This window comes from Notolepis coatsorum (assembly GCF_963971535.1).
Source record: "Notolepis coatsorum genome assembly, chromosome: 3".
NCBI classification, from domain to species: Eukaryota; Metazoa; Chordata; class Actinopteri; order Aulopiformes; family Paralepididae; genus Notolepis; species Notolepis coatsorum.
In genome coordinates this window covers 42712760-42739655 of record NC_140167.1, presented here as the reverse complement: position 1 = coordinate 42739655, position 26896 = coordinate 42712760, and the positions used below count along the sequence as shown (strand labels likewise).

The window sequence follows — 26896 nt, the reverse complement described above, 5'->3', positions numbered from 1 at the left end:
AGGCTGCCTCCTCGTGTATCGGAGGAGACACGTGATGCAAGGCTTCTATCCTCCCTACAACCGGCCAGTGGGGGGCATATGCGAGCAACGTTCAAGACAGGGGAGGGGAGAATTGGCACAACGGAATTGTGATGGGAGAAAAATGGAAAAATAGGAGAAAAAAGTGGATAAAAAAAAATAAGCTGGACTGGGGAGTGCACACCAGCCATGTGGTGAAAAAGGCCCAGCAACGCCTCTACCACCTCAGGTGGCTGAAAAAAGTTGGCATGGGGCCACACATCCTGAGGGCCTTCTACAGAGCCACCACGGAGAGCATACTGACGGAATGCACCACCGCATGGTTTGGAAACGCCAACCAGAAAGACCGCCACTACCCACCAGACAGTATATTCACAGAGCAGTGCATCAGCAAGGCCCACACAATCCTGAAAGACTATAGCCACCCAAACCACAAACTGTTTGAGCTCATGCCGTCTGGCAGACAGTACCGCAGTCTCAGGTCTACATCCAAAAGAACACTGAACAAACAAACAGAGGGACAGACTCTAAATCATCACACAAGCATACACACAAAATCACCTTAGAGACTTAGGGCCCGGGTCCACCTATCTCATATTTATGGGCGCAAGCGTCTTTTTTCAATGTATCCCAATGGGGAGGGAGCGTATGCGGCCGCATGCGCCGCCTATAGGAAATGTGCTGCAGTCGGCTTCTTTTTTCAGCTTTTTTGTGCGGCCGCACACAGCGTTTAAAGTTGTAACTTTCTGAACTTTTCAGAGCGATGCGCTGAGCTCATTTTCAGACAACCAATCACAGCCATTCATATCTACCACTCTGTTTGTAACCTGACACCGGAGTTGCCTGCCTGTCTTGGCTGTCTACCCACAAGAGACGGGCCATTAAGATTCACGACAAAGCACAAATACACTAATAATGATAACTACACGAATACACTACTAAAAAGCTAATAAAAAGCAAAGGGCGAACTGTGGTGTCAGGCAATAACTATATACAGTATATAATTAATATACATTAAAGTGTATTAAAATATGCTATATGTGCAAAACCGCGGCAGGAAAAAACGATAAAAAGATGGCTGTACATTTCTTTCTGTCATCTACAAGATGCGCTTCATGCCAGCACTACCGGCGCACTGCCAGCGTTTTTGTGAGATAGGTGGACGCATGCCCTAGAACACACATGCACACTTATTACACGCACACACTGCTGCTAACAGATACCTTGTATTGTATGTTTGTACAGATAGAATATACGTTGTGTATTATTTATTTCGTTTTTTTTAATTACATTTTTTTACTTTTTCTCCTCCTATTTCTTTTTATTTTTCTCCCATCCCAATTTTTTTGTCGTTATGCCAATTCCCCCCTCCCCTTCCTGGTTGTTGCACGCATTTGCCCCCTACTTGCCGGTCTAGGGAGCCCTGAAGTCTATCATAGGAGACAGCCAGCAGCCTCTTTTCACCTGACAGGGCGGACTCTCATTGGTGAAGTGTAACGTGTGGGAGGATCACACTACCTTCACCAGTTCCTTCCCTTGCTGTGCAGGCGCCCTGACCGACCTGTAGGAGTCGCTGTTTACAACGACCAGATTACCACCCACCGGCTGACAGCCGGATTCGATACCAGTGTCTCTGCGGTGGTAGACAGACGCTTAGTCTGTTGCGCTACCCGGCCGCCCCTTATTTATTTAGTTCTATAGTTTTAGTTTATAGTCTAGCTATTTATACAGTTAGCATAGCATAGTTTTGTATAGCTAAAATATACATGTGTATATTTTATATTTATAGCTTATAGTTATAGTCTATCGATAGAAATATAAATTGTGTACCATTTTTACAAATCTACTACAGTTGAGCCGGGAAAACGCATCTCACGTTTTTCTGAATGCATGTACATTTAAAAAACTGTGACAATAAAATAACTTTCATCTGAATCTGAGCAGTAGGCAGCCACAGTGCAGTGCTTGGAAATTGATCATGTTAGTAGTTACCATTTTAAACAAGGTATCTGTAATAGAATACATTTTAAAAGTAGCTGTCCCAGGCCTGCAGATCTTCAGGGTAACCATGTACATGTGTAACAGTGGTCAGGAGGTGCTAGTAGGCACTTTGTGCTCAGCACCTGTCCTCTGACAGCCTCCAACTGCCAACCCTCCACTCACCAGTCCTTGTGACCAGTGTATGATAAATACCTCTCTCCATTCCACCACCTGAGAAGGATCCAATTCAGGTGGCAAAGTGAGGGTCTTTACCTCAGGAGTGAGTTTACACCAACGTTCTACCATTGCTAGGTTTCAACAATATTTAGTATGTTGAGATTTTCCCCAGATCTTTTTCTGTTAGAGGTAGAAACGCATCATTTGCTGCGAGAACTGTCAAGAGATGTGGCTAAACAAGACAAAGAAAAGGGATTTCACATATTTATCATGAGTATAGATTTAATTGTTTTAACTAGGGCTGTCAGTTTATCGCGTTAATTCGATTAATTAATTACACAGCAAATTATCGTGTTATGAAAATTAACTCAAAATGAATTACATTTTTTTTTATCTCATTCATTCCATAATAACGTAGAATACACATTTAGACTTTTTTTTATATGGTCCATTTGAATGTTCTTGGTATCTGATTCTAGGGACATCTATGGATCTCAGGGAATGTATTCCCAGTGTCAGAAATACTGTGTCTGTTACTAGGCTTGAGTAAATTGTAATGAACCAAATGAGAATATCAATGACTTTATTTTTTTTATCTTTGACTGTGAATAACACTATGCTCAAATTGACCAGACCTGAAAAATCTAAGCAAATTAATAGATGGAAGATGATTAAACAGAAGGTTTTGTAGATACAGTACTGAATTCTGCCATCCGGACACATGCAATTTGAAATATGATTATAGAATATAGAATATCAGGCATAAAATGGTTATGCGATTAAAATGCAATTAATTAGATTAATTAATTACAAATCCTGTAATTAATTAGATTAATTTTTTTTAATCGCCTGACAGCACTAGTTTTAACACAAAAAATATAACAAAAACAAGTTTAACTATCATTTGTGTCATGCTGCTAAAAATCTGATTTGTCAGATTCTATCAAAGCACATTAATTGTCAACTTGTTCTGAATCCAACGGTACCAAGCATTTGATATAACTCCTTGTAGTTTCTGAGATACAGCCATTTCTGTATACTATATTTCATTACTCAAAGGAATCTACTTTGTCTACCAATTAAGGCATGATAAATATGTGAAATAAAATATTTTAATTGTGTATAGCCACATGTCTCGAAAGTTCTCACAGAAAGTGTTTCTATCTCCAACAGTAAAGGTTCTGTGGGGCTTTTTCCTTAGCATACAAAATATAACCGTTAGTCATTAATGGGGTAAACCCGTACAAGTGGATACAAAAAAGGAAACCCCGTACGTTGACAGATTTGAAAGATTCCAACTGATTTGTACTCAGCCCGGCTAGTACTTTAAGTGCTGTAAAAGGAAATTATAAGGTTCCACTGTGGACGTTAATGGGTAATGGATACTATTTCAGAGCGTGTGTAATGGCCATGCTCCATTTATTTATTTTACCAATTAAGGCCATACCGAGGCTGGGTGTGGGGCACATAAAATAACATCACCATTCGGTTTGTTGTTGCCAAGAATGACAAACCATAACATCTGTCATGGAAATATGCCCGAGATCAGAGACATGCACTACTGTAAGATCTGCCTTCAGGCTACAAACACATAACATCACGCCTAAATACTAGTCTTTATTATTTCATACATTTTGAACTCACTGGAGACCGGGGCTACTGTATCGCTTATAATAGATTGACATTCAATTACGATCATTGATACAGGGTCGTTGTAGCGACCAAGACAGGAAATTCCATTGAAATGCTACAAAACATTGAACAGTTCCATGCCTTCATCCAAACAACACACACCCACTGTCAACGGAATTATTATCATTTTCTTTTTCGTTTACTAAGCAGCACGCGACTGCCTCACCCTGTAAACTGTAAAACCAGCATCGGACATTAACCTCATGTTGAAAATCCATTTCCATAAACCTAATGATACCTTACTCTACCGTATTGTGATTACATACGGTATGACGGTGAGATTTGCATCCGCAGCACCTCTGAAGTCCGTGAAACATTGGATGGCTGTAATTGGTAGTAGGAGTAATCCATGCGCTTATGTGGGGCGAGCATTGGAATGACATTGATATACAGCGGTCCATTAATTGCCATATGAATAGGGTCTGCAGCGGTTGGCTCTCTGCTGATGCATCGCCGTAAAAGAGATGGGTCACTTTGTCTTCTCCGGCCTGCAGCCTTGCCAAGCTCATAATTACTAAAACCCCCAATTAATCTTCCCATCACATGGGCCAAATATACAGTTCCTCCCTATATAAATGAGTTACAGTAGACGCTTTAAGTGAGTGTGTGTGCGTGCGTGTATGAGTACATATGTGCACACTTATATAGGTGCACACTTGGGATGTGCCTGTGCCCATGAGAACATAATGTACAGCTCCTCTGACCGCACCTCACTGTACAGGTACAACCACCCGGAAATCATAGATTGAACGTTGGCAATCGACAGTACCAACACACAACACAGTGTGAGCGTGCACCCATATTCACGATCCAAAATGTGCACGTGTTAATGTTGCTACCCTGCATATGAATAGGCCAGACTTGAGGTAGGTTTACATAAGATATTATCAGTCAAGGACAGGCCACACAACCAGACTGTTACTGTAATTTATATGTTTCCTTTAATTTGAAACAGTATTCTAACGAATGAACAGTATGTTATTACAAAATGTGAGATAGATCATAGGGTTACGTTGAGTGTTTTAATTCCTATGGACCTACTGCATACTTCAAAGGAGAAACTCTGAGCCGAGCTTGGGTTGCCCGTGTGTTTAAATGAAATCCAAGTGATTGCTGAATATACAAACCTTCCCATTCGTTTCCTGTGTTCCTGGCCAAATAAAATTGGTTGTCAGTGAGGGCAAGCACACTGTGTCTTTGAGAAGGACTTCTGACAGCTTACAATGTACTTATATGCACACTTCTTGCGTCTTGACAATGCTAATTCAGACAGAATTCGACATGTTTTGACAAACCATCTGTTTGTGCATGTGTGTATGTGTGTGTGTGTATGTGTGTATGTGTATGTGTATGTGTATGTGTATGTGTATGTGTATGTGAGCATGAGCATGTATTGTGATTTCTTCTGTGTGTGGAGCTGGCAACTTGCCATCCAGACTTTACCCATTGTGAACAGAATTTCTCCACCATGCTCTCATCCTAAAAAACCACCCCTCCTCCGTTACACGCGTAACACATTACTGGCATCTAGTGGCAGGGAGAGATACTGCATCCACCTGATGCCTGCACACAGCCAGCGGGGGGAGTCGGAGGGTTGTTTACAAGAGGCGTTTGTCCCTAATTAAAAGCAGCACTTGCTGCAGTACTTGGTTTGGAGAAGGACTAGCATCCACAGTGACACAGGCTGGCCCTCTGATTCTCTGGTAAGCTTCCTCCACTCTGCACACGCACGCACACGCACGCACACACACACACACACACACACACACACACACACACACACACACACACACACACACACACACACACACACACACACACACACACACACACACACACACACACACACACACACACACACACACACACACACACACACACACACACACACACACACACACACACACACACACACACACACACACACACACACACACACACACACACACACACACAGTCACACACACACACACACACACACACGTGCACACACAGACAAAAACACAAACACACAAACAAAAACACAAACACAAGTTGGTGAAGCAGTTTACATGTTGTGTAGTCAACATGATGAAGGTAGCTAATATACAGTAGACTATATCATAATGTCTGGTTGATGAAAGATAGCATTAAAGACCAGACCACTGAAACATATGTGTTGTGTTTATTCTTCTTATATGTAGAATAAGTTCAAACTTTTAGACAGTCTAGTTGTTTTTGCAGACAGTGAATCCGGACAATGATGAAACACACTAGACTCTATGGTATAGAAACAACAACACAGATGACTCCGATCGCAATCATTTCCAGACATTGAGCAAGTCTGTGGAATCTCTCTCTCTCTCTCTCTCTCTCTCTCTCTCTCTCTCTCTCTCTCTCTCTCTCTCTCTCTCTCTCTCTCTCTCTCTCTCTCTCTCTCTCTCTCTCTCTCTCAGTGGTGACCATCTCCCTTCATCTTCTACCTCCGCTGATCCAACATCTGTCCATTCCACGAGGAAAGGCCATTATGTCAGCCAGGAGAATAAATGGAGGTAGCCCATCGACCTGTCTGCCTAGCGACTCTGCCCGGCCCCAGCGCCTGTGAGTTCAGAGCAGCCTAATGGAGCACAGCAGCTCAGCAACTAATCACCTGTTCTTTCTCATCAGCCCCCCCCATGGGATGGTAATTGATTGTTAAGTGTCTGATGGGTCAGACTAAGACGGAGTTGACCCGATGCTATGATGAAACATACTCTAGTGCGGTGCAATCTGTACACCCATATGTATGTCTGTTAGGGATGGGAAAAACTCACAAAATTACTGTTCGATAGTCACTGGGAACTATTCCATTACTAATCCAAAATCCCCTCGAAACCCCTTTTTTCTGTTCTCCCAGCTCTTATGCTACCTGGCTAGCTAGCTACCTGTACCCAGCATGCCGTTCAACGGTGTACCAGTTAATAGGTTCCCTTCTCAATACACTACACAGTGCAGGTAAAAACAAGAAACTATATATTTTTTTTAGACAAAACGATATTCGCATAAACGAATCAATTTTTATAATGTAATGACTACTCCAGTACCTTCCTTTGTGTGTGTTTCTACAAAAGAATGTGTGTGAATAACAGGGGCGGAGCTAGGGGGTGGCTACCTGGGCTCAAGCCCCGGATGTATTCTGAAAAGCCCCGAATCTATTTAAAAAAAATAAAATAAAAAATAAATAAAAATTAAAAAAATGATTTTTTTTTTTTTTTTTTTTTTTTTTTTTTTACAATTCATCATTGTTACATGAAAATATGTTTGCACCAGATTTAGCAGAAGCTCATTTCCATCTGTGGTCTATCCAGCTGCTAACTGTATTTGAGTGAGTTAAGTCTTGGTGTTATGGTAGACTCAGACCTAAGCTTTAAATCACAATCAACAAGTTGACAAAAACTTAATTCTTCCACCTTAGAAACATAGCTAAAGTACGGCCATTTATAAATCAAAAGGACGCTGAAAACCAGATCCATGCCTTTATCTCAAGCCAACTCGACTACTGTAATGCACTCCTTACCGGCCTCCCGAAAAAATACGATGATAACTATTTTATTGCAATGCACTATTGCATTATTTTATTCTATTTTACTAACTATTTTATTGCACTGCACTATTTTACTTTGTATCAGTGAATCATAGACGCCTGGCCATAAGAGCATTCGGAGCATCTCTGCTCTCCCACTATTGAACTTGGGGGAGCAAAGGTATGATCTTGCTCCACCACTTTTTGATTATATGAAAAATATGATATATCCCCCCCCAATATATAAATCTAACCATAACTACGTTGGTTAACTGAGTTTTATAGTGAAAAGAGCAGCTTTATTGGTCAAGATTGAAGGCTCTATATTGCAGGAAATTGCACGTACAGGTTCATTAAATTCAAAAAAATTCTGTCGTGGAGGGGGTCGTGTCGGACCCCCTCCAAACCACCCCTTGCCTGCCAAAAAAATAAATAAATAAATAAAAAAATAAATGAGAAAAATGAAAAAAATTAAAAAAATTAAAAAAAAAGGGGGGGTCCATCTGGGCTAAGCCCCGGATCTCCTACAATCCTAAATCCGCCCCTGGTGAATAACTGTACCGGTGTGGTTGTGTGTGTGTGTCCTAGCTATTAGTCGGTCTTACTTGAGTCTAAAAAGCTGGTTGCGGTCCAACTCCTGCTCCTCGTCAGTCGGGCCTTGACCTCTGACCCTCAGCCTCTTCTTCCTTTCCTCGGGGTCAAGGGTCAACAGGACCACCAGGCTGGGCTGCAGCAAGTCCCCGGGCCAGCGGTACACCTCTGAACCCACAGGGGGAAGGTTGCAGACCGGACCGCTCACCGCTGTGGCTATGGCATAGGCTGCTGTGCTGTGCCAATACCTGAGGAAATATGATGGATGGATGGATGGATGGATTGATTGATTGATTGATTGATTGATTGATTGATTGATTGATTGATTTATTGATGGATGGACGGCTGAAATGAAACTGTGAATCTTCTGTCTCTACCCCTGTGGTATTCTATTCCATTATATTCTGCTCTAAAACTTCTCAAAGGGACAAAAGGTCACGAATGAGACAAATTCGCGTGAGCGTCGGCAGGATTGACCTCTGCGACCTCTCAGCTGCCCTCACCTGTCAACGATGACAGGCGTCCGTGTGGCCTCCCGGCCCATCTGTCCCGCTGTGATGTAGTTCCCCAGGGCGTAGAAGGACCTGCGGATGAGGGCCGGCTCCCGGTCAAAACAGGCCCTCCAGGGGGACAGGCACTGGGGAGGGGACCGCAGCAGACTGGCCCCCAGAGCCTCCCTCAGAGACTCAGTCAGGGTGGTCTTACCTGCGACGGGGGGCGAGGGAGGGAGAGGGTCACCTCACAAACAAAGAAGAGAAACAAATTCTGCTGAACTGAGACAGCACCGTCAGGTAGGCAGGACATCTTCGGTTCAAAAGCTGTGGGAGGGATTTTATTTATTAGTTTATTCAGCCATCGTTTTAGCTGTTCAATCTTTAAGCAAGCTTTTTTTTTTTTTTTTTTTTACCTTTATTTAACCAGGCAGGTCAATTAAGAACACATTTTTATTTACAATGACGGCCTGGCAGGACCTCTCAAAGGGTAACAAGGAAATAAATAAATAAAATTAAATGTATTTGTATTAAAGAAAAGAAAAGAAAAGAAAGAAAGAAAGAAAGAAAGAAAGAAAGAAAGAAAGAAAGAAAGAAAGAAAGAAAGAAAGAAAGAAAGAAAGAAAGAAAGAAAGAAAGAAAGAAAGAAAGAAAGAAAGAAAGAAAGAAAGAAAGAAAGAAAGAAAGAAAGAAAGAAAGAAAGAAAGAAAGAAACCAAAAAGAACAATCCAGATAACACTATGGGATACAGATGATACCTACACCACAGAGGTAAGGGAACTAATTAAAACACACACCAAACAAACAACCAAATAAAATTACATGGTATGTAAGACATGAAGCAGAACAGACTATTTACATGTCAGTTAAAGGTCTGGGTGACAGTTGCAGGTGTGTGTAAACAACTCTGGCGATAAGATTCCTTAAAAGTAGTGAGGGGTTCAATCTGTTCAATTTCAAGGTGTTTTGCATCTCGTTCCAACTGCTGCTCCAAGCAGTGATCCATGACTCAGCAAGAAAACTCACTTAATATGAAGTTGACTGAGATCAAGCTTTCAGCCATTTAAGCCAGTTATTTAGATGCACATGTACTCAGAAGGTTTGTGAAGTGCAGCCTGTATTTAAGCACGCAAATTAGTTTGCAACCGTTTCGACAGTATTATAACTTTTCTGAGGTCAGGACAGCTCAACATGAGGTAATGACATTAGCAGAGGAAGTTGGTCATCACTTCAGCAAGACATCTAAATATGATATATGATATTTTCATTTGTGAGGTAATGGTATTAACCTGTGGCATCCAGTCCTTCTACGACGATAACAGGGAAGTCTGGCTTCTGGCTGCATGTCTGTCTCTGGTCCACCGTCTCCAAGACCGCCTTAGACTCAGGGATGATGTCACCACACTGCAGGCCAGACACAAAGCTACAATCACTTTGCTGATGCTGAGAGCACAAGGAGAGGGCTGCGTCATACAGGCAGTGCACTCGCACATCTGCAAGTCAAGTCAAGAGTTTTATTTGTCACGGCATACAAGCATACAGTGAAATGCAGGAGGTCATGCCTGCAGCGATTGTGCAATAATACAAGTAATAAAAAAGGAATAAGAATAAGACATTTGTGCAATAATACAAGTAATAAGAATAAGACATAACAGGTATAATGTACATAAAGTTTACAAAAAGCATGGTAAAGACATGCTAAGGTCCTGCGATAGTGCAATACAATGTTAGCTACGGATGAGGCACTGGGTCTTCTGTACACTACTATACAATGCTATACTATACAATCTACAGTTATACTATATATCCTTATGCTATCTTGCTATATCCATCTATTTACTATACAAGAACCACTCATGTTCTTTTTTATTTTTTAAAGTGACCTTTTCATTGTGTAAAGTGACCGTTGAGTGTGAGCGTGTGCAGCATGTGTGTGTGTGTGTGTTCATGCTAAAGTGACTGTTAGTGTGTGAGCGTATACAGTGTGTGTGTTGTGTGTGTGCTCATGTGAGCTTGTGTGTGGAGAGTTCAGTGTTCAAGACTCTGATGGCCTGGGGGAAAAAGCTGAGCCGAAGTCTCTCTGTCCTAGTTGCTGGTGTGCACAGGCATTTGCCTGACCGCAGCAGCTTGAACAGGCTGTTGTTGGGGTGGTGAGGGTCTTTCATTATTTTGCAGGCTCTGGATTTGCACCTCTTGTTATATAAGACCTGCAGGGGTGGTCGTGCAATACCCGTAGTACGCTCAGCTGAGCGCACCACTCTTTGTAGGGCCTTCTTGTCCTGTGCTGTGCTGTTTCCATACCAGGCAGTGATGTTTCCAGTCAAGATGCTTTCTACTGCTCCAGAGTAGAAGGACTGGGGTATCTTCCCCGATACTCTGAACTTCCTTAACTGTCTCAGGTGGTAGAGCCGCTGCTTCGCCTTCTTTACGACTGAATCTATGTGTGTTGTCCATGTCAGGTCTTCTGAGATGTGGACCCCCAGGTACTGTACTTGAAGCTGCTCACCCTGTCCACGGTAGCCCCGTTTATCCACAGTGGTGTGTGTGTCCCCTGCTATGTTCTCCTAAAATCCATGATCAGCCTTTTGGTTTTACCAATGTTCAGGAGCAGGCTGTTGTCCTGACACCAGCGTGCCAGTACATCAACCTCCTCCCGGTAGGCCTTCTCGTCGTTGTCAGAGATCAGCCCCACCACCACTGTGTCGTCCGCAAACTTCACTATGGAGTTGGAGCTGAACTTGGCCACACAGTCATGTGTGTATAGTGAATACAGCAGGGGGCTCAGAACACAGCCCTGGGGGGACCCGATACTCAGGGTGATGGTGTTGGAGGTCTGACCCCCCACCCTGACCACCTGAGGCCTTTCACTCAGAAAGTCCAGTATCCAGGCGCTCAGAGCGGAGCTCAGACCCAGCTCGATCAGCTTGTCCACCAGTCTGGTGGGGACTATGGTGTTGAACGCACACATCATACATGCATGCAGATGTCTGCACACACACACACTCTAGCAGACTCAGGCGGGTCCGTCCGCCCTGGTGCCCCCACGGTTGAAAAACGCGCGCTAAAGTGCCCTTTTGAGTGGCGAAAAATGAGAGGGTGTGCCCTATTGGTGCTCTTCCAATGGTCTAAACTTGACCATGGGCCCCCACAGTTGAAAAACATCACGCAAAAGTGCCCTTTTGAGTGCTTTTGTGCCCCACGGTTAAATAATGTCATGCAAAAGTGCCCTTTTGAGTGGAAATAATTAGAGGATGTGCCTTATTGGTGCCCCTCTAATGGTTAAACGTGACCATGTGCCCCCACCCACAGTTGAAAAGATTGCGCTAAAGTGCCCTTTTGAGTGGCGAAGACTAGAGGACGTGCCCATTGGTGCCCTTCCAATGGTTAAACTTGACCATGTGCCCCCACAGTTGAAAATATTGCGCTAAAATGCCCTTTTGAGTGTCGAAAATGAGAGGACATGCCCATTGGTGCCCTTCATCATCATTAGGTGGCTTCTTCGTTCCGAAGGTTGCCTATCACTCTCCAACCCATTCTGTCCCCACTTCTTCTCTCCAACTCCGTGACTCCGCCTCTCACTCCACTCCAATCACAGACATCGTCTACCCAGCCTCTTCTTGGTCTTCCACTTCCTCTCTTTCCATCCACCTTCCCCATCACCACCTTCTTGAACATCTCCCCGCTGGATCCTCTCAGAACATGGTCTAAATTTGACCATGTGCCCCCACAGTTGAAAAACATCACGCAAAAGTGCCCTTTTGAGTGAAAAAACTAGAGGATGTGCCCCTCCAATGGTCTAAACTTGACCATGTGCCCCCACAGTTGAAAACATCACGCTAAACCTAAAGTGCCCTTTTGAGTAGCAAAAGCGAGAGGACGTGCCCATTGGTGGCCTTCCAATGGTTAAACTTGACTATGTGCCCCCACAGTTAAAAACATCACGCTAAACCTAAAGTGCCCTTTTGAGTAGCAAAAGCGAGAGGACGTGCCCAATATACAAAATATACCCACATAGCACTTTAAAGTTAAGTGTGAATTGCTTTTTAAAGCTAATTTAAGAGTGGTAGTAAACCCCAAAATTGGCCATTTTAGTTTTCGTTTTTGAGGACTGCATACTTTTTTTGCAAACCAAAATACTATACTTTATACTTATACCACATGCATGAGCCTGGTCTCTTTTGAAAGATGGCATTCTGGAGTGTCTGGTACAATAAGGAAAACTCACCTTTAGTGCTAATGAAATAGAGTAACATAGGTCTGAACTTGAGTTGTAGATAAACTTGTTACTCACATTTTTCTGTAGTAGTCCAGAAGTAGTATTTCCCCAGAATGGCTGGAGGCCATTAGCCTGAAGTATTATGTAGATCATAAAGATCCGTTCAGAAATGAGTGATTAGGAGTGATTTTGGTCAACTGTGTACTAGGGCTGTTCCCGACTAAGGATATGGATGGTCGACTATGATTGGCAAAAATTTGCCGTTAGTCGACTATTGGTCGACTAAAAATATATATATATATATAATATTTTTAAAAATAATAATAATAATAATAATAATAATAATAATAATAATTGTATCATTCCATTTGGGCTGTGGGGGTGCTTAATGTCTGAAGGAGTCGACTGAAGGCTTCTTGTCCTCTGCAAAAGCATGCAATTGGTCCACTGATGGATACATCTTGATATTTGTCTAGTCTAGTGCAGTGTTTCTCAACTGGTGGGTCGCGACCCAAAAGTGGGTCGCGACCCAAAAGTGGGTCGTGGGGCCATTTTGAGTGGGTTGCGGATGTGTGTGTATAAAATAAAATAAAATAAAAAGTAAAACAAAAAAAAACAAAAAAAAATCTAAAAGAAATGTTTCACTACCTATCTTTGTGAAAGTGGCTTCTCAGCTCTGGTCCAGCTGAAGACAAAGCAGAGGAAAACATTGTACATTGAGCATGACCTCAGAGTTGCTTTGTCTACCATCACCGCAGACTTTGAGACTTGTCAGGAGCAAACAATATCCCCAGTTATCCCATTCGTTCCCTGGGATGTTAAGCTAAGAAGTCTGCTAAGAAGGATATATTATTTATTATTATTATTATTATTATTATTATTATTATTATTATTATTATTATTATTATTATTATTATTATTATTATTATTATTATTATTATTATTATTATTATTATTATTATTATTTTATTTCATTGTGTTTTTATCCCTAGTTGCACTTTTGTTGCAACCCCAGTTATCCCATTAGTTCCCCCAAACTTACTGTAGGTCTGTTATGTTAAGCTAAGAAGTCTGCTAAGAAGCATAATTATTTATTATTAGTGTAACTGAGGGGTACAATTCCCTGACTGTATTACTAGATATGATACTTACTACCACTACCTTTGTACTTAATATTCGGCCACCCAGTACACGGCATAAATATATTATCATGAACACTCTCACGTAGATGAAACGGATCCAACACAAATGTACGAATTAGAAGCAGGTCTTTATTTCCTACACAGCGATGGTGTGTAGAATAAACACTTAATCACTTAATTACATTTATGAATTGAAATAGTATGCACTTTTATGGCAAGGAGTATTCGTCGGTATATCAATAGATAATGTCCAATCTCTGAAGGCGCAGGTGGTAAATATACGACCTGGAATAGTTAAGGAATAACAGCAATGATACTTTAATGATTATAGGCTGGATACACTAGAGGGGGTTAATCCGGTCGCTTGTAAGCCGACAGGAGTAGGAGGGGGGGGGGGGGGGTAGAATCCAGCTGCCTCGTCCGGCCAAGGGTATCCCAGGAGAACCCACTGTAGTGCCGTTCAATGCGCCGGCGATCCTTGGACCACAGATGAAAGCAGGTGGACTCTTTGTGGGCCGGCTCTCTCCGGTCCACGGGGGAGAGATGTGGAGAGACCTCGTCTTGCAGAGCGTCTCCTCATCTTGCGTCCTCTCCAGGGGGGGGGGTTCCAACACACGGTAGTGTCGGGGGTCTTTATCCATAGAATAATCAAAGTATCCAAAGCATAATCCGTGCCTGGGAAGGCGGGCTGTCGTCGGTAGAATAATCCGGTATACAGGTCCACTCGCTCGTCGGCTCTGGGGCTCCTCGGGTGCAGCTTCACATAGGGTCAACCACCCTGGGTAAGCAGCCAGTTATCTGCCCGAAACGATGGGGTACTGACTACGGTAGTATTCTCACCGCACGAAGCACTATATATTAACAGACTATTATTAGCTTAATAGACTACGTCCAACTCGACGATATAGTGCCAAATATGACTATTCAAATATTAATATACACGATGTCTCAATACCGATGGTAGGCCGAACTTGGCCTTACTCCCACACGTGGCATCGCGGGGAGGCTTTACGTCTGTGACTCTATTGGAGGGTAAGAAACTGGACTGAAAAGAAAGTCCTACTTTAGTAGCGCAGTATATATACGCACTATGAACAAATAGTCCCATTAGTGGTGCGGTAGCCAGATTCCTACGCGGAACTAGGACTTGTTCGTACATGTCGAGCGGTACGTTTGAACTGGGTCTGAGGGGTATGGCAGCCTGGCACCAAGGTCTCGACCAATAGTAGAATGGAGACTATTATGGGATGTTCAGTAGGCTAGAATGGATATTCAATGCATATTGTACAAGGAATATACAAGGGATATCAGGGAATATTAGAGAATATACAAATACAATTAAATATATATATATAAATAAATATATATATTCGGTTTAATCTGGCCCTTCACAACAGCCACCCCCTGAATAGGTCCCAGACCTAATCAGTTAAACGGAGACAGATTAATCGCGTTGTCTATTTACACATAAGGGTTTGCTGTAGGGGTCAGTCAACTTCACAAAGTCATAGGGTTGTAGGGTCATGGTCATCATCGATTGTGTCTGGGAGTCGAGGCAGTTCTATGAGCCTTGCCACGGGACGGGTGTAAGTGCGACCCTGGACGAGCACTTCAGCTGCTCGGACCTTGCCGTCGGCACCGGTGATCACTTTGCTTACGCGGCCGGCCGGCCACATAGCTCTGGGCAGTGATTGATCAATAATCATGACGACTGTTCCTTCTGTCAAATTGTCTCTCTCCTTTACCCACTTCTGGCGGGTCTGTAGAGACGGTAGGTAGTGCAGTAGGAAACTGTTCCAAAACTTGTCGGCTAATACTTGGCTGTACCTCCACATTCGTCGGCCGTTCGCTTCTTCAGGCCGGTACATTGTCTGGGGTAATGTGGGATCTAGCCGCCCCATCAGGAGTGTGTTGGGGGTAACAGGGTCGATATCCGCCACATCACTGGAGACATATCCGAGGGGCTTCGAGTTAAGTACTCCCTCAATCTCCGTGAGGACTGTCATTAGGACTTCTTCCGCCACAGTCTGGGCCCCAAGTACTGCGTACAGGGCTGTCTTTATGGAGCGCACTTCTCGTTCCCAAGTGCCACCGAAGTGGGGTGCGTTTGGGGGGTTGAATTGGAAATCAACCTGTGCTGGAGCGAGGTGGGTCTTAAGTTCTGGGCCCATAGCTTGGAAGCTCTCTCTCAGCTCTCTTTCGCCGCCTTTAAAGTTTGTCCCATGATCGGACAATAGGGTAGACGGTCTTCCTTTCCGTGATATGAATCTACGGAAGGCCATAAGGAATGAGTCTGTGCTCATGGTCGGGAGAAGCTTGATGTGTATCGCTCTGGTGGTCATGCATTTGAATACAATACCCCACCGCTTCTCGGTTCCTCTTCCTTTCTTTATGTGCAGCGGGCCAAAGCAGTCCATACCCGTTGAGTGGAATGGCTTGTCACCGATTCGGAGGCGACATGGAGGAAGGTCAGCCATCCTTGGTATGCTGGGCTGCGCGCGCCACTTGCGGCAGTCTAGACATGTTCGTTGGAAGCGTCGTACCGCCTCTCTTCCTTGTAGGATCCAGTAACGACGTCTGATTTCCGCGAAGACTCTTTCTGCTCCTGCGTGATGTACATCCTCATCGTATTTCTTTATAATCAGCTCTGTGACCTTGTGTCGGCTGTTCAATACGATCGGGTATTTAATGTCATCCGGTAGATTGGGGGCTCTGCGTAGGCGACCACCCACTCTGATGAGGGTGTGAGCGTCGCTCTCGGGGGCCAGGTGAATTAATCTGCTGTCGGATGGGACGGGCTTTCCTCCCTGTAGACAGGCCAATTCATCGGGGAACGAGTCTCTCTGGGCTCGCTGCAGTAGAAGCAATTCTGCTTCCTCGTAGTTAGCTGCTGACATATCAGCGGGGGACTTGCACTCCGGGTGGTACCGCAGGAATGTTCTTTGTTGTGCACTCTCTATGGACGTGCAATCGTTTATGTTAGGGTCGGTGGAGGCTACGGTGCTCAATCCACAGAACACAGACTTCTTAATTTCCACCTCCTCTGGACTTGCTTCCCTCGGGATAGGCATGGGCCACTGTCCTTCCGGGAGTCTTAGGAATGCGGGGCCGTCACTGTAGACATTGCGACGGGTGAGGTCATCCAGGGGCATCCCCCGGGTGATGACGTCAGCTGGGTTCTGTTTTGTATCAACGTAGCGCCACTCTGTTTCTCCGGTTAACTCTTCGGTTAAGTCTTGAATCTCGGTGACTCTGACTCCCACGAAGACTTTGTACTTGCATGAGTCCGATTTGATCCAGGCGAGTACCGTCGTGGAATCTGACCACAGGATTGTTCTAGACACCGGTATGGTGAGCTCACGTTGGATGAGCGTGGCTAGGTGCGCTCCGGCTAGGGCTGCGCAGAGCTCTAGACGTGGGATAGATTGTTGCTTGCGTGGGGCTATTCTCGAGCGGGCGAGGACAAATGCTGTGTAGATCTCTTCGTCCGCTGCTGAGTCCTCTGCTACATGTTTCTGTAGTGCAAATGTCGCACAGCAGGGGCTGCACGTCGTTCCGAAGGGGAGGACTTCCCATTGGTAGATGGCTGGGTGCTCATCTCCTGGCTTCTCTCTCCATAGGAACCGTAACAGGGGCTTGTCCGCCTCTACTAATCTCACCTGCAGGAACATTCCTTTAATGTCCCCGCTGATGGCCACCTTTTCCTGGCGGAAGCGGAGTAGAACGCCGAGTAGGGAGGGGCCGAGTGTGGGACCGGGCAGTAACTCTTTATTCAGATTTTGGGATCCGATCTGGTAGCTGCAGTTAAATACTATGCGGTCTTTACTGTTGTGATGGACCTTGTGGTGGGGCACGTACCACGATTCAGTGGTCTGGTCAGCCTCTTTAATGTCCATCTTTGTGACGTGTCCCGCTGTGATGAGCTTCTCAATCTCAGCGCGGTATACACTCTCTTGGGCGGGGTTCTTGGCTAAACGCCGCTCCGTGTTCAGCAGGTACCGTTCTATGGCGTCTGTCTTGGCGTGGAAAGTAGGCATTCCTTCTCGCCGCAGGAGTGGCGTGGCGTATCTCAACACGCCGTTGACCGGGACTCTCTTGGTCCCTGTCTCGAGGAGGTGAATGGCGTAAATGTCATCTTTAGAGCGAATGTCTTTCTTTCCATTCTTAAGGGCATTTGTTCCAAGCTCCATAGCCGCTCTACGTGTTGCAGGAGTGCGGTTTCTCCCTCTGTGACTCGGGAGTGGAGACATCTAGTGGCTGTACTTCGGTTGAGAGATTTGGCGAGCGGGCCTAGGAGAGTCCATCCCAAACGGGTCTCGACTGCTGCAGGACAGCCTCGGGGTCCGGTATGAACCCGGTCTATCGGGACAATGAGGTCTGCATGGTCGGAGCCTATCAACAGGGTCGGCATAGCATTGTCTATGAGCGGGATCGGTAACTTGCGCAGATGTGCATATTTCTCCATCAGCTTGGCGACGGGGTATGTGTACCGCGACAGTCCTATTTCTTGGCTGGTGAAAGCGTCTGCAATCTGGTACCGTCGCTCAGGCTGGCCGCTTGCTGCGATAGAGAATGAGACATTCTCGCCCTTTATCGTCTTCAAATCTCGTCTTATTGTCCGAATTGTCATTTGGGTTTCGCTTCCCCGCAGCCCTAGCTGGGCCGCAGCGGAGGCGAGCAGCAGGGTCTTCTCTGACCCGTCATCGAGGACGGCGTAAGTGTCCAGGACTTTGTTCTGGTAGCTTAGTGTCACACGCACTACTTTTAGGAGTACTCGGGCTCCACTGCTGCTGGCGGGATCGATGTACATGACGCTCGCTTTGCGGCTGGATGGTGCAGGTGAAGGGCGCCGTCTGTTACTGTCGTGAAGTATGTCCAGATGGGCTCCATCGCACTTGGTGCACCTTTTCTTTAAGCGGCATTCAGCTGCCATGTGTGAGCGCGCACAGCGAAAACAGCGCTTGTTGGACTTTATCCATTGACCTGCTTCCTCCGCGTTCAGCTTGGGGAAGGAGTCACATTGCGCTAGCCAGTGTTCTTTCTCACAGTAGGGGCACACTATCTTCCACTTCTCCGTTCTGGAGGGGGTACTGTGGCTCCTGCTGCTCGGTACTGACTCCGATTGGTGCATCACAGTCACCGATCTTCTTCCATCATTTAGTCGTCTGGTTCCTTCTCTGGAGCCAGGGGTGCTCCGTCCGAATGTATCTAGCCGTAGGCTGCTGACTTCTCTCGCCAGGAAGTCTGCTAGATCGAGGAGGTTCGGTTCGGGGCCATTCGGGTCTCTGTGGTCCCTCTGCCGCCTAAAGCGCTCCTGACGAGCGGGCGGCAGCTTCTCCAGGATCCTTTCCACATTTGAGTTGGCGTAAAGTTCATACTTCCCCTTCTCTCTTTGCGCTCCCAACATCCCTACCAGGGACTGCACTCTGATGGACAGGTCGTCCAGTGCTCGATTGTCTATTGCTGGGGGTAAGCGGTCGATGTGTCGGATCTCCTGGATCACGTAATCCCATATGCGCCCATACCTCTGGTCCAATGCTACCAGCGCTGCTGTGTATGGGGTGGTGGAAGTCGCGTAGGCGAGCGCTATATTATGTGCGCGGGGCACCTTTAAGTGCTGCAGTAGGATGGCGTATTTGTGGCGTTCATCCAATACATCCACCAACATGGTCTCCAGACACATGCGGAGTTCTGTATACTGGGCCCGGTTCTCTTGGGTGAAGTCGGGTACCATAGGCGTGCCAATGTATGACGCTGACTGTGGATACATCGGCGAGCGTTGGGGGAGAGGCCTCCTAGGCGAGTCTCCTCCCGCTCCTTGGTATGGGCTGGTACCGGCAGTGTACCATGGCCCGCTTGTCCAGGTGCTGTTCCTCGGTGCGGGTCGTGCGTCGTGCTCACCCGTGTATAGAGTCGGGGGTCTGTAGCGCAGCTCCGCGGGAGTATAGCCTGGGCTGTACCGGACCTCCTGGTCCGGTAGAGTACTGTGCTGTCGTCGGGCGTGGTTCTCCTCCTCTTCCTCTTCGTCTTCAGTTAGGTCATCCAGTGCTTGTAGTCTCTGGTTTAGCCTCTCCACAGGATATGCTGCTCCTTCCCGGTTGCTAGGTCTCGCTTGGACCGGTGGGGGGAGGTGGTCTGTGGGGGGTATAGACCTCGTCTGTTGGTCAAGTTCAGGGTTGTTTACTCGGCTAGGGGATGCCGCCCTGGAGGTGTGTCTAGACGAGTTCCTGGAGCCTCTGGCGGAGGGAGAGGGTGTTGTCCGTCTGATCAGCTGTTCTATTAGTTGCGCTTGCTGTCTGTCGCGCTCTGCGTCCCGTAGAGCACCAGCAGCTGCTCGCTGGCTGTCTGCTCGGTCTCGGGCCACATTCTCTTCCATCTGAATGCGTCTTATTTCCAGGCGTATGTGCTCTTCTTCGCTCCGTTGCTGTAGCTGCAATCGATCGCGTTCACCCTGGAGTCTATCGCGTTCAGTAGAGGCTTTCAGGCTGACGAGGAAGGCCTGCTGTAGGGTCCTCTCTGCCTCGCTGGGAGAAGGCGGTTGTATAGGGGAGCCTTCCCTCGGGGTACTCCTTGCGGAGCCTTGGAGCTCTATCTCCACGGTGCTCTCCCCGTCTTCTTCCGTGCCGAGTTCTCTCTCGGTAGCGTTGTATTCCTCCCGGGACTCATCGGGGACTACTTCTTCAGTACTGGCGGGGTGTGAAGTCATGTCTGGTTCCCACTGGTCCCCACCGTGAACTTGGTCAGTTACATTAGAGCCCGTAGGGGCCTCTATGGTCGGGGTAGTCTGGGCGTTGGGGTTAGACATACTTTTACTTTCTAGTTTTACCGCGTTTACTGTTAGTAGAAGACTAGGTTGTTGACTGACAGCGTAAGCCTCTAAGTACTGAGGGAGCCGTCGTTCGCGCTGCGGGCGTTGGTTAGGAGGATCGTTTCGTGGAGTGTTCATCATAGGCCATTTCAATATTAATAACACTATATTAATATTACACTAATTACCCTCCGGCTCGAAGGACCAATTGTAACTGAGGGGTACAATTCCCTGACTGTATTACTAGATATGATACTTACTACCACTACCTTTGTACTTAATATTCGGCCACCCAGTACACGGCATAAATATATTATCATGAACACTCTCACGTAGATGAAACGGATCCAACACAAATGTACGAATTAGAAGCAGGTCTTTATTTCCTACACAGCGATGGTGTGTAGAATAAACACTTAATCACTTAATTACATTTATGAATTGAAATAGTATGCACTTTTATGGCAAGGAGTATTCGTCGGTATATCAATAGATAATGTCCAATCTCTGAAGGCGCAGGTGGTAAATATACGACCTGGAATAGTTAAGGAATAACAGCAATGATACTTTAATGATTATAGGCTGGATATACTAGAGGGGGTTAATCCGGTCGCTTGTAAGCCGACAGGAGTAGGAGGGGGGGGGGGGGGGGGTAGAATCCAGCTGCCTCGTCCGGCCAAGGGTATCCCAGGAGAACCCACTGTAGTGCCGTTCAATGCGCCGGCGATCCTTGGACCACAGATGAAAGCAGGTGGACTCTTTGTGGGCCGGCTCTCTCCGGTCCACGGGGGAGAGATGTGGAGAGACCTCGTCTTGCAGAGCGTCTCCTCACCTTGCGTCCTCTCCAGGGGGGGGGGGTTCCAACACACGGTAGTGTCGGGGGTCTTTATCCATAGAATAATCAAAGTATCCAAAGCATAATCCGTGCCTGGGAAGGCGGGCTGTCGTCGGTAGAATAATCCGGTATACAGGTCCACTCGCTCGTCGGCTCTGGGGCTCCTCGGGTGCAGCTTCCAGGGATTAAAGCAAAAAAAATTCTCCTGACTGAACTTTTTTTCTGGCCAAGTCATATTCTTATTTTAACCTCCACTGTATTTTTTTTTAATAGCGTTAGCGTTTTAAGGGAGCCTACTTGTAGAGCCTACTGTCCTGACTGTGACTATAGACCCTACTGTTGTTGTGCCAGGCAGGGAGGCTGTGTGCTGGAGAGCGTGAATGCAAGTCTTGTGGCTAGCAAGATGGATTGATGGCGAGCTAGCACCCTTTTCCCATTACTTTGAACCATGAACTAAACGGCTTGTTATCATACAAACAAGGGACTAAACACGTTTCGCAATTATGCCACAACAACAATGGACAGTCTCCTCCCCACCGTTTGTATATATTTTTTTACCACCCACTCACCCCCTCCTAATGTACAGTCTCCTCCTCATCATATGTATATATTTACTGTTAGGATCTCTGGGTAACAGTACTGTATATTTGCATATTGCATATGTGACAAATGTAACAGTACTATTACTATATACCTGTAAGGCATGTATGTCCCTATGTCATAAATGTCATGATGTCATGTATGTTGTGTATGTCATAAATGTCACTATGAATTTAAAATGGGGGACCCTGATGTAAACAAGACAAACGCCTTTCTGTGGTCTGCAGCCCCTTAACAATTGTGTGTATTGAGCTGTACTGTACCAATTCTGCAATCTGTTAATAACAATCAATCAATATTTAACAGATTGCAGAATGGGTACAATACAGTACAGCTCAATACACACAATTGTTAAGGGGATGCAGACCGTCTTGTTTACATCAGGGTCCCCCATTTTCAATTCATAGTGACATACATGACATACTACATATAGTAATGTTACATTTGTGACATATATGATATGCAAATATACAGTACTGTTACCCAGAGATCTCCCGGACAAATGGGAGAAAGACGTTTATTGAGCTTAAAAACAATTGATAACGCAAATAACGTTCTGATTAACAAAGTCATTCGTTTTGTGGCATTAACGTTACCTATATTTATCAACATTCATACATTTATCAGAAAGCGAGCGGCGCAAGCACACATGAAACAACAACAACAACGACAACAACACACTGCTTGTCGCGTAAATATAACGTTCTGATTAACAAAGTCATTCGTTTTGTGGCATTCACGTTACATAGATTTATCAATAGCAATAGTAATATATATGTTTCTTTAGACTAGAATAAGTCAAATGAAACTTACGGTCTCGTAAAAGTTGCCGCATGTTGTTGATGAGTCAAGTTTACTCGCGAGTACAGCTAGACGATAGAGAGCAATGGCGGCGTTTCAGAAACTCAAACGAAAATGGCCGCTTCCCATTGGTGCTGAGCACAGCGGAGGCGGGTGAAAGGGCTGTAAACTCAGAACAATCTCGCATTCTGGTTGGTTGCATTTGCCTGAGAATTTGCCGATTGCTCGCAAATGACTGCATGGTGCGGCCGCGGTAGGGGGAAAAAAGGATATTTGACGCCTCTGATTGGCTCAGGTTAAAATCCGTCACGACTCCGAATCAAATGACGGAATCTCCAAATCAAATGGACGGATATCCGTCCCAAGACGGAACGCTTTAATGCCTGAGCTTCACATAGGGTCAACCACCCTGGGTAAGCAGCCAGTTCTCTGCCCGAAACGATGGGGTACTGACTACGGTAGTATTCTCACCGCACGAAGCACTATATATTAACAGACTATTATTAGCTTAATAGACTACGTCCAACTCGACGATATAGTGCCAAATATGACTATTCAAATATTAATATACACGATGTCTCAATACCGATGGTAGGCCGAACTTGGCCTTACTCCCACACGTGGCATCGCGGGGAGGCTTTACGTCTGTGACTCTATTGGAGGGTAAGAAACTGGACTGAAAAGAAAGTCCTACTTTAGTAGCGCAGTATATATACGCACTATGAACAAATAGTCCCATTAGTGGTGCGGTAGCCAGATTCCTACGCGGAACTAGGACTTGTTCGTACATGTCGAGCGGTACGTTTGAACTGGGTCTGAGGGGTATGGCAGCCTGGCACCAAGGTCTCGACCAATAGTAGAATGGAGACTATTATGGGATGTTCAGTAGGCTAGAATGGATATTCAATGCATATTGTACAAGGAATATACAAGGGATATCAGGGAATATTAGAGAATATACAAATACAATTAAATATATATATATAAATAAATATATATATTCGGTTTAATCTGGCCCTTCACAACAATTAGTATTAGTATTATTATTATTATTATTTTATTTCATTGGGTTTTTAGCCCTAGTTGCACTTTTGTTGCAACCCCATTAGTTCCCCCAAACTTAGGTTTGTTATGTTAAGCTAAGAAATCTGCTAAGAAGCATATATTATTTATTATTATTTTATTTCATTGGGTTTTTAGCCCTAGTTGCACTTTTGTTGCACTTTTTTTGTGTTTATTTCATGTTTTTAACAGTGCATGAAAGATTGTGTATTACTGCAAAAAAAACATTTAAATGCATCATAGTGGTTCAAAGATTTGGGAAAATGTTGGGTCCCGAGGCTAGACCAGTTGAGAACCACTGGTCTAGTGTGTTCATTAGATGGGTGAAATCCTCTTTCAGTGCCTCTGTGCCTGTTTTCGTAGGCAGTTAGCCTCTGGTATGCGTGCCATTAGCGTTAGCCACGCTTCTAGGCCTCTTTTCTTTTGGAAAGAATGATTAAAAAAAAATATTGTATTCGACTAAGAGGTTGGCTAGTCGACTACAGCTCCTTTCGACCGATTAGTAGACTAATCGACTAATAGGGGTCAGCCCTACTGTGTACAAAAGAAAAGCTCAGTTTTCTCATAGACGTCAACTAATTCTGCCTGTTTTTCTCTTCCTGTTTTCGCTTGTGACTTTTCACCTAGATCCCTGATTCGTACATCCCCATGTGGGGTATCATTGGAAAGCCACACTCATTGGATACAACCCTGTCCAATCATTTTCGAGATCGCCAAATGATTGACGGAACTAGAGCCCCAAGAGTCAGGAGTAGTATTTGCACAATACCGTGTACTTCGCGCAAGCCATATCGGCATGGATGGATGGACGCCTGAATGGATTTTGTCACCTGAAAGGGCTATCGACAGGCAACTAATGGGGCTTTAATTCGATATATATATATATATATATATATATATATATATATATATATATATATATATATATATATATATATATATATATATATATATATATATATATATATATATATATATATATATATATATATATATTGTATTAATAATTATGCACAACCAAGCCACTAGAGGTCGCCAAAGTGCAGGTGGGCAAATCGTCCTCAAGATGGCCCACATGTGGGCCCCCACCTGATAAGAGGATAAAAGTGGGTTTATTGGCCTATATTCTATGATTACAGAATGCCAAGGAGCGAAAGAAATCGGAAGAATATTCAAACGCAGCTGAAAAATGCTGCGAGAGGCAGCTTCTCTTTGAAAAATTGGGTCCAAAGCAACAATAGTAAGGGAGGAGATAAGGATACGTATTTGTAAGTCCTCACAGAGCCATAGTTTGGATTATAACTGAGAATATAGTGCTAACATGGTCAATAATGCTTATTTTGGACAGAAAAATGTGTCTTAAACATTTAAATTGACCAACCATAGACCCTTTTTATTCCAATCAAGGCAAGAGGGCTAGTGGTGGTGTGCTATATGACATATTATTTTATAATACAATTATAACATTGTAGGCTACAGTATGAATATTATATACATATATATAAAACTGTACATTGGAGGAGGTTGGGTAGGTGGGGTGGGGTTGGGTGGGGGGGGGGGCTGTACATTGGAGGTGGGGTGGGTGGGAACACTGTACACCTGTACAAGCAAAACTGTACATTGGAATATTGACAAAACCATGCTAGGTAATTTACTGTACATTGGAGGGGGTTGGGTTAGGACAGTGCTTCTCAAACTAAGGAACCGTTAGGACATTTACAGGGGCCAGTTTCGAATTGCAGTCTAGGTGTTCTATGAGAGTTGTTTTGAAAGTGGGTAGTGATTCACATTCCTTTACAGCTTTGGGTAGGGCGTTCCACCTTGATGTGGCATAATTGTGAAACGTGTTTAGTCTCTTGTTTGAGCCGAATCTGGGTTTAACATGATTTGTGGAGCTCCCTCTGGTGTTGTGATTGTGGTATTCACTGACCTTTGGGAAGTATTTTGACATGTACATGGGTACCTTGGTCGTGTTGTAGTGTATCTTGTAGACCAGGCTCATTGCAAGTTGCTGTACTCTGTCATCTACTCTAAGCCATCCTAGGTTGTCAATTTAACTAGGCAACAATAATTACCGCCGTCACCAATGTTGTCAATATGAAAAGATTTGAACATATAAAGCATGTAACCGTACAAACCTCCCGAAGAGCTTTATAGGCCTCGTCAAAACTGTAGAACACATCTGAGTTGATGATGTTGAGAGTTGATGGGTGATGTTCAGGGGCGTCAGAAGGGCCCACATAGTATGTCTCACGTTCTCCCATCCTACCGCCGTCTGAGGGGGACCACAGGTGTTGGGACCACAGGTGACCGTCCTCCCCTCGCCTATAAGAGCAGACTAACACTGGCTCATTCTGCATTAAAGATCTCAAAACGCGCTCTGTCGGAGAGGAGCACTCAGATACATCTTTTAGGAAATATCCCTCCAGGAGAGAGTCTTTCACGTTGGGCAAAAACGACGACATTACCAAAATCTCACATTCTGATGGTAACTCGCCTGAAAGTCTGTCTTTCAGCCTTCCGTAAAATCGGGCTCTTTTGACCCTGTCGTTGCTGTCCACGAGGAGAGAATAACATCTCTCGTTCTTCTGTACATGTCCGAACACCTGCGGCACCTCTTGCTGCTGTTTTTCTTGGAGGGCAAAGTAGACAGGGGGAGACCTTCCACCCAGCTCCACGCAAAAAACACGGGAAGACCACTGACCGAGCCGAGACATGGCGCGCTGTAGCATCTTTATTCAAATGCGCCGTGATTAAATACTGCAACGTTAGATTAATAACTACCAGCTTGTCACGTGCGAATAGGGAAAACGAAAGTTGTGCTGCAACAGCTGGACAAACCAATAGGGTCCAGCTGCAGCGCCGGAGAATCCTCTCACTGGGCAAGCCTGTGGCAGCCACGAACCTACTTTCTATAAAGGCGTGTTCGAGATGGGATAGGC

General features: G+C 45.0%; 1 protein-coding gene across 1 annotated transcript; it reads right to left on the bottom strand.

The window, feature by feature from the left end:
• Nucleotides 1-4773: 4773 nt before the first annotated feature.
• On the bottom strand, nt 4774-26707 carry cmpk2 (cytidine monophosphate (UMP-CMP) kinase 2, mitochondrial). Its single transcript, XM_084309779.1, has 5 exons — nt 26093-26707; nt 9780-9894; nt 8503-8704; nt 8014-8247; nt 4774-5586 (listed from the first exon to the last, which is right to left on the bottom strand). The coding sequence occupies exons 1-5, from the start codon at nt 26684-26686 to the stop codon at nt 5466-5468; spliced, it is 1266 nt and encodes a 421-aa protein (XP_084165905.1). The 5' UTR covers nt 26687-26707; the 3' UTR covers nt 4774-5465.
• Nucleotides 26708-26896: the final 189 nt, after the last annotated feature.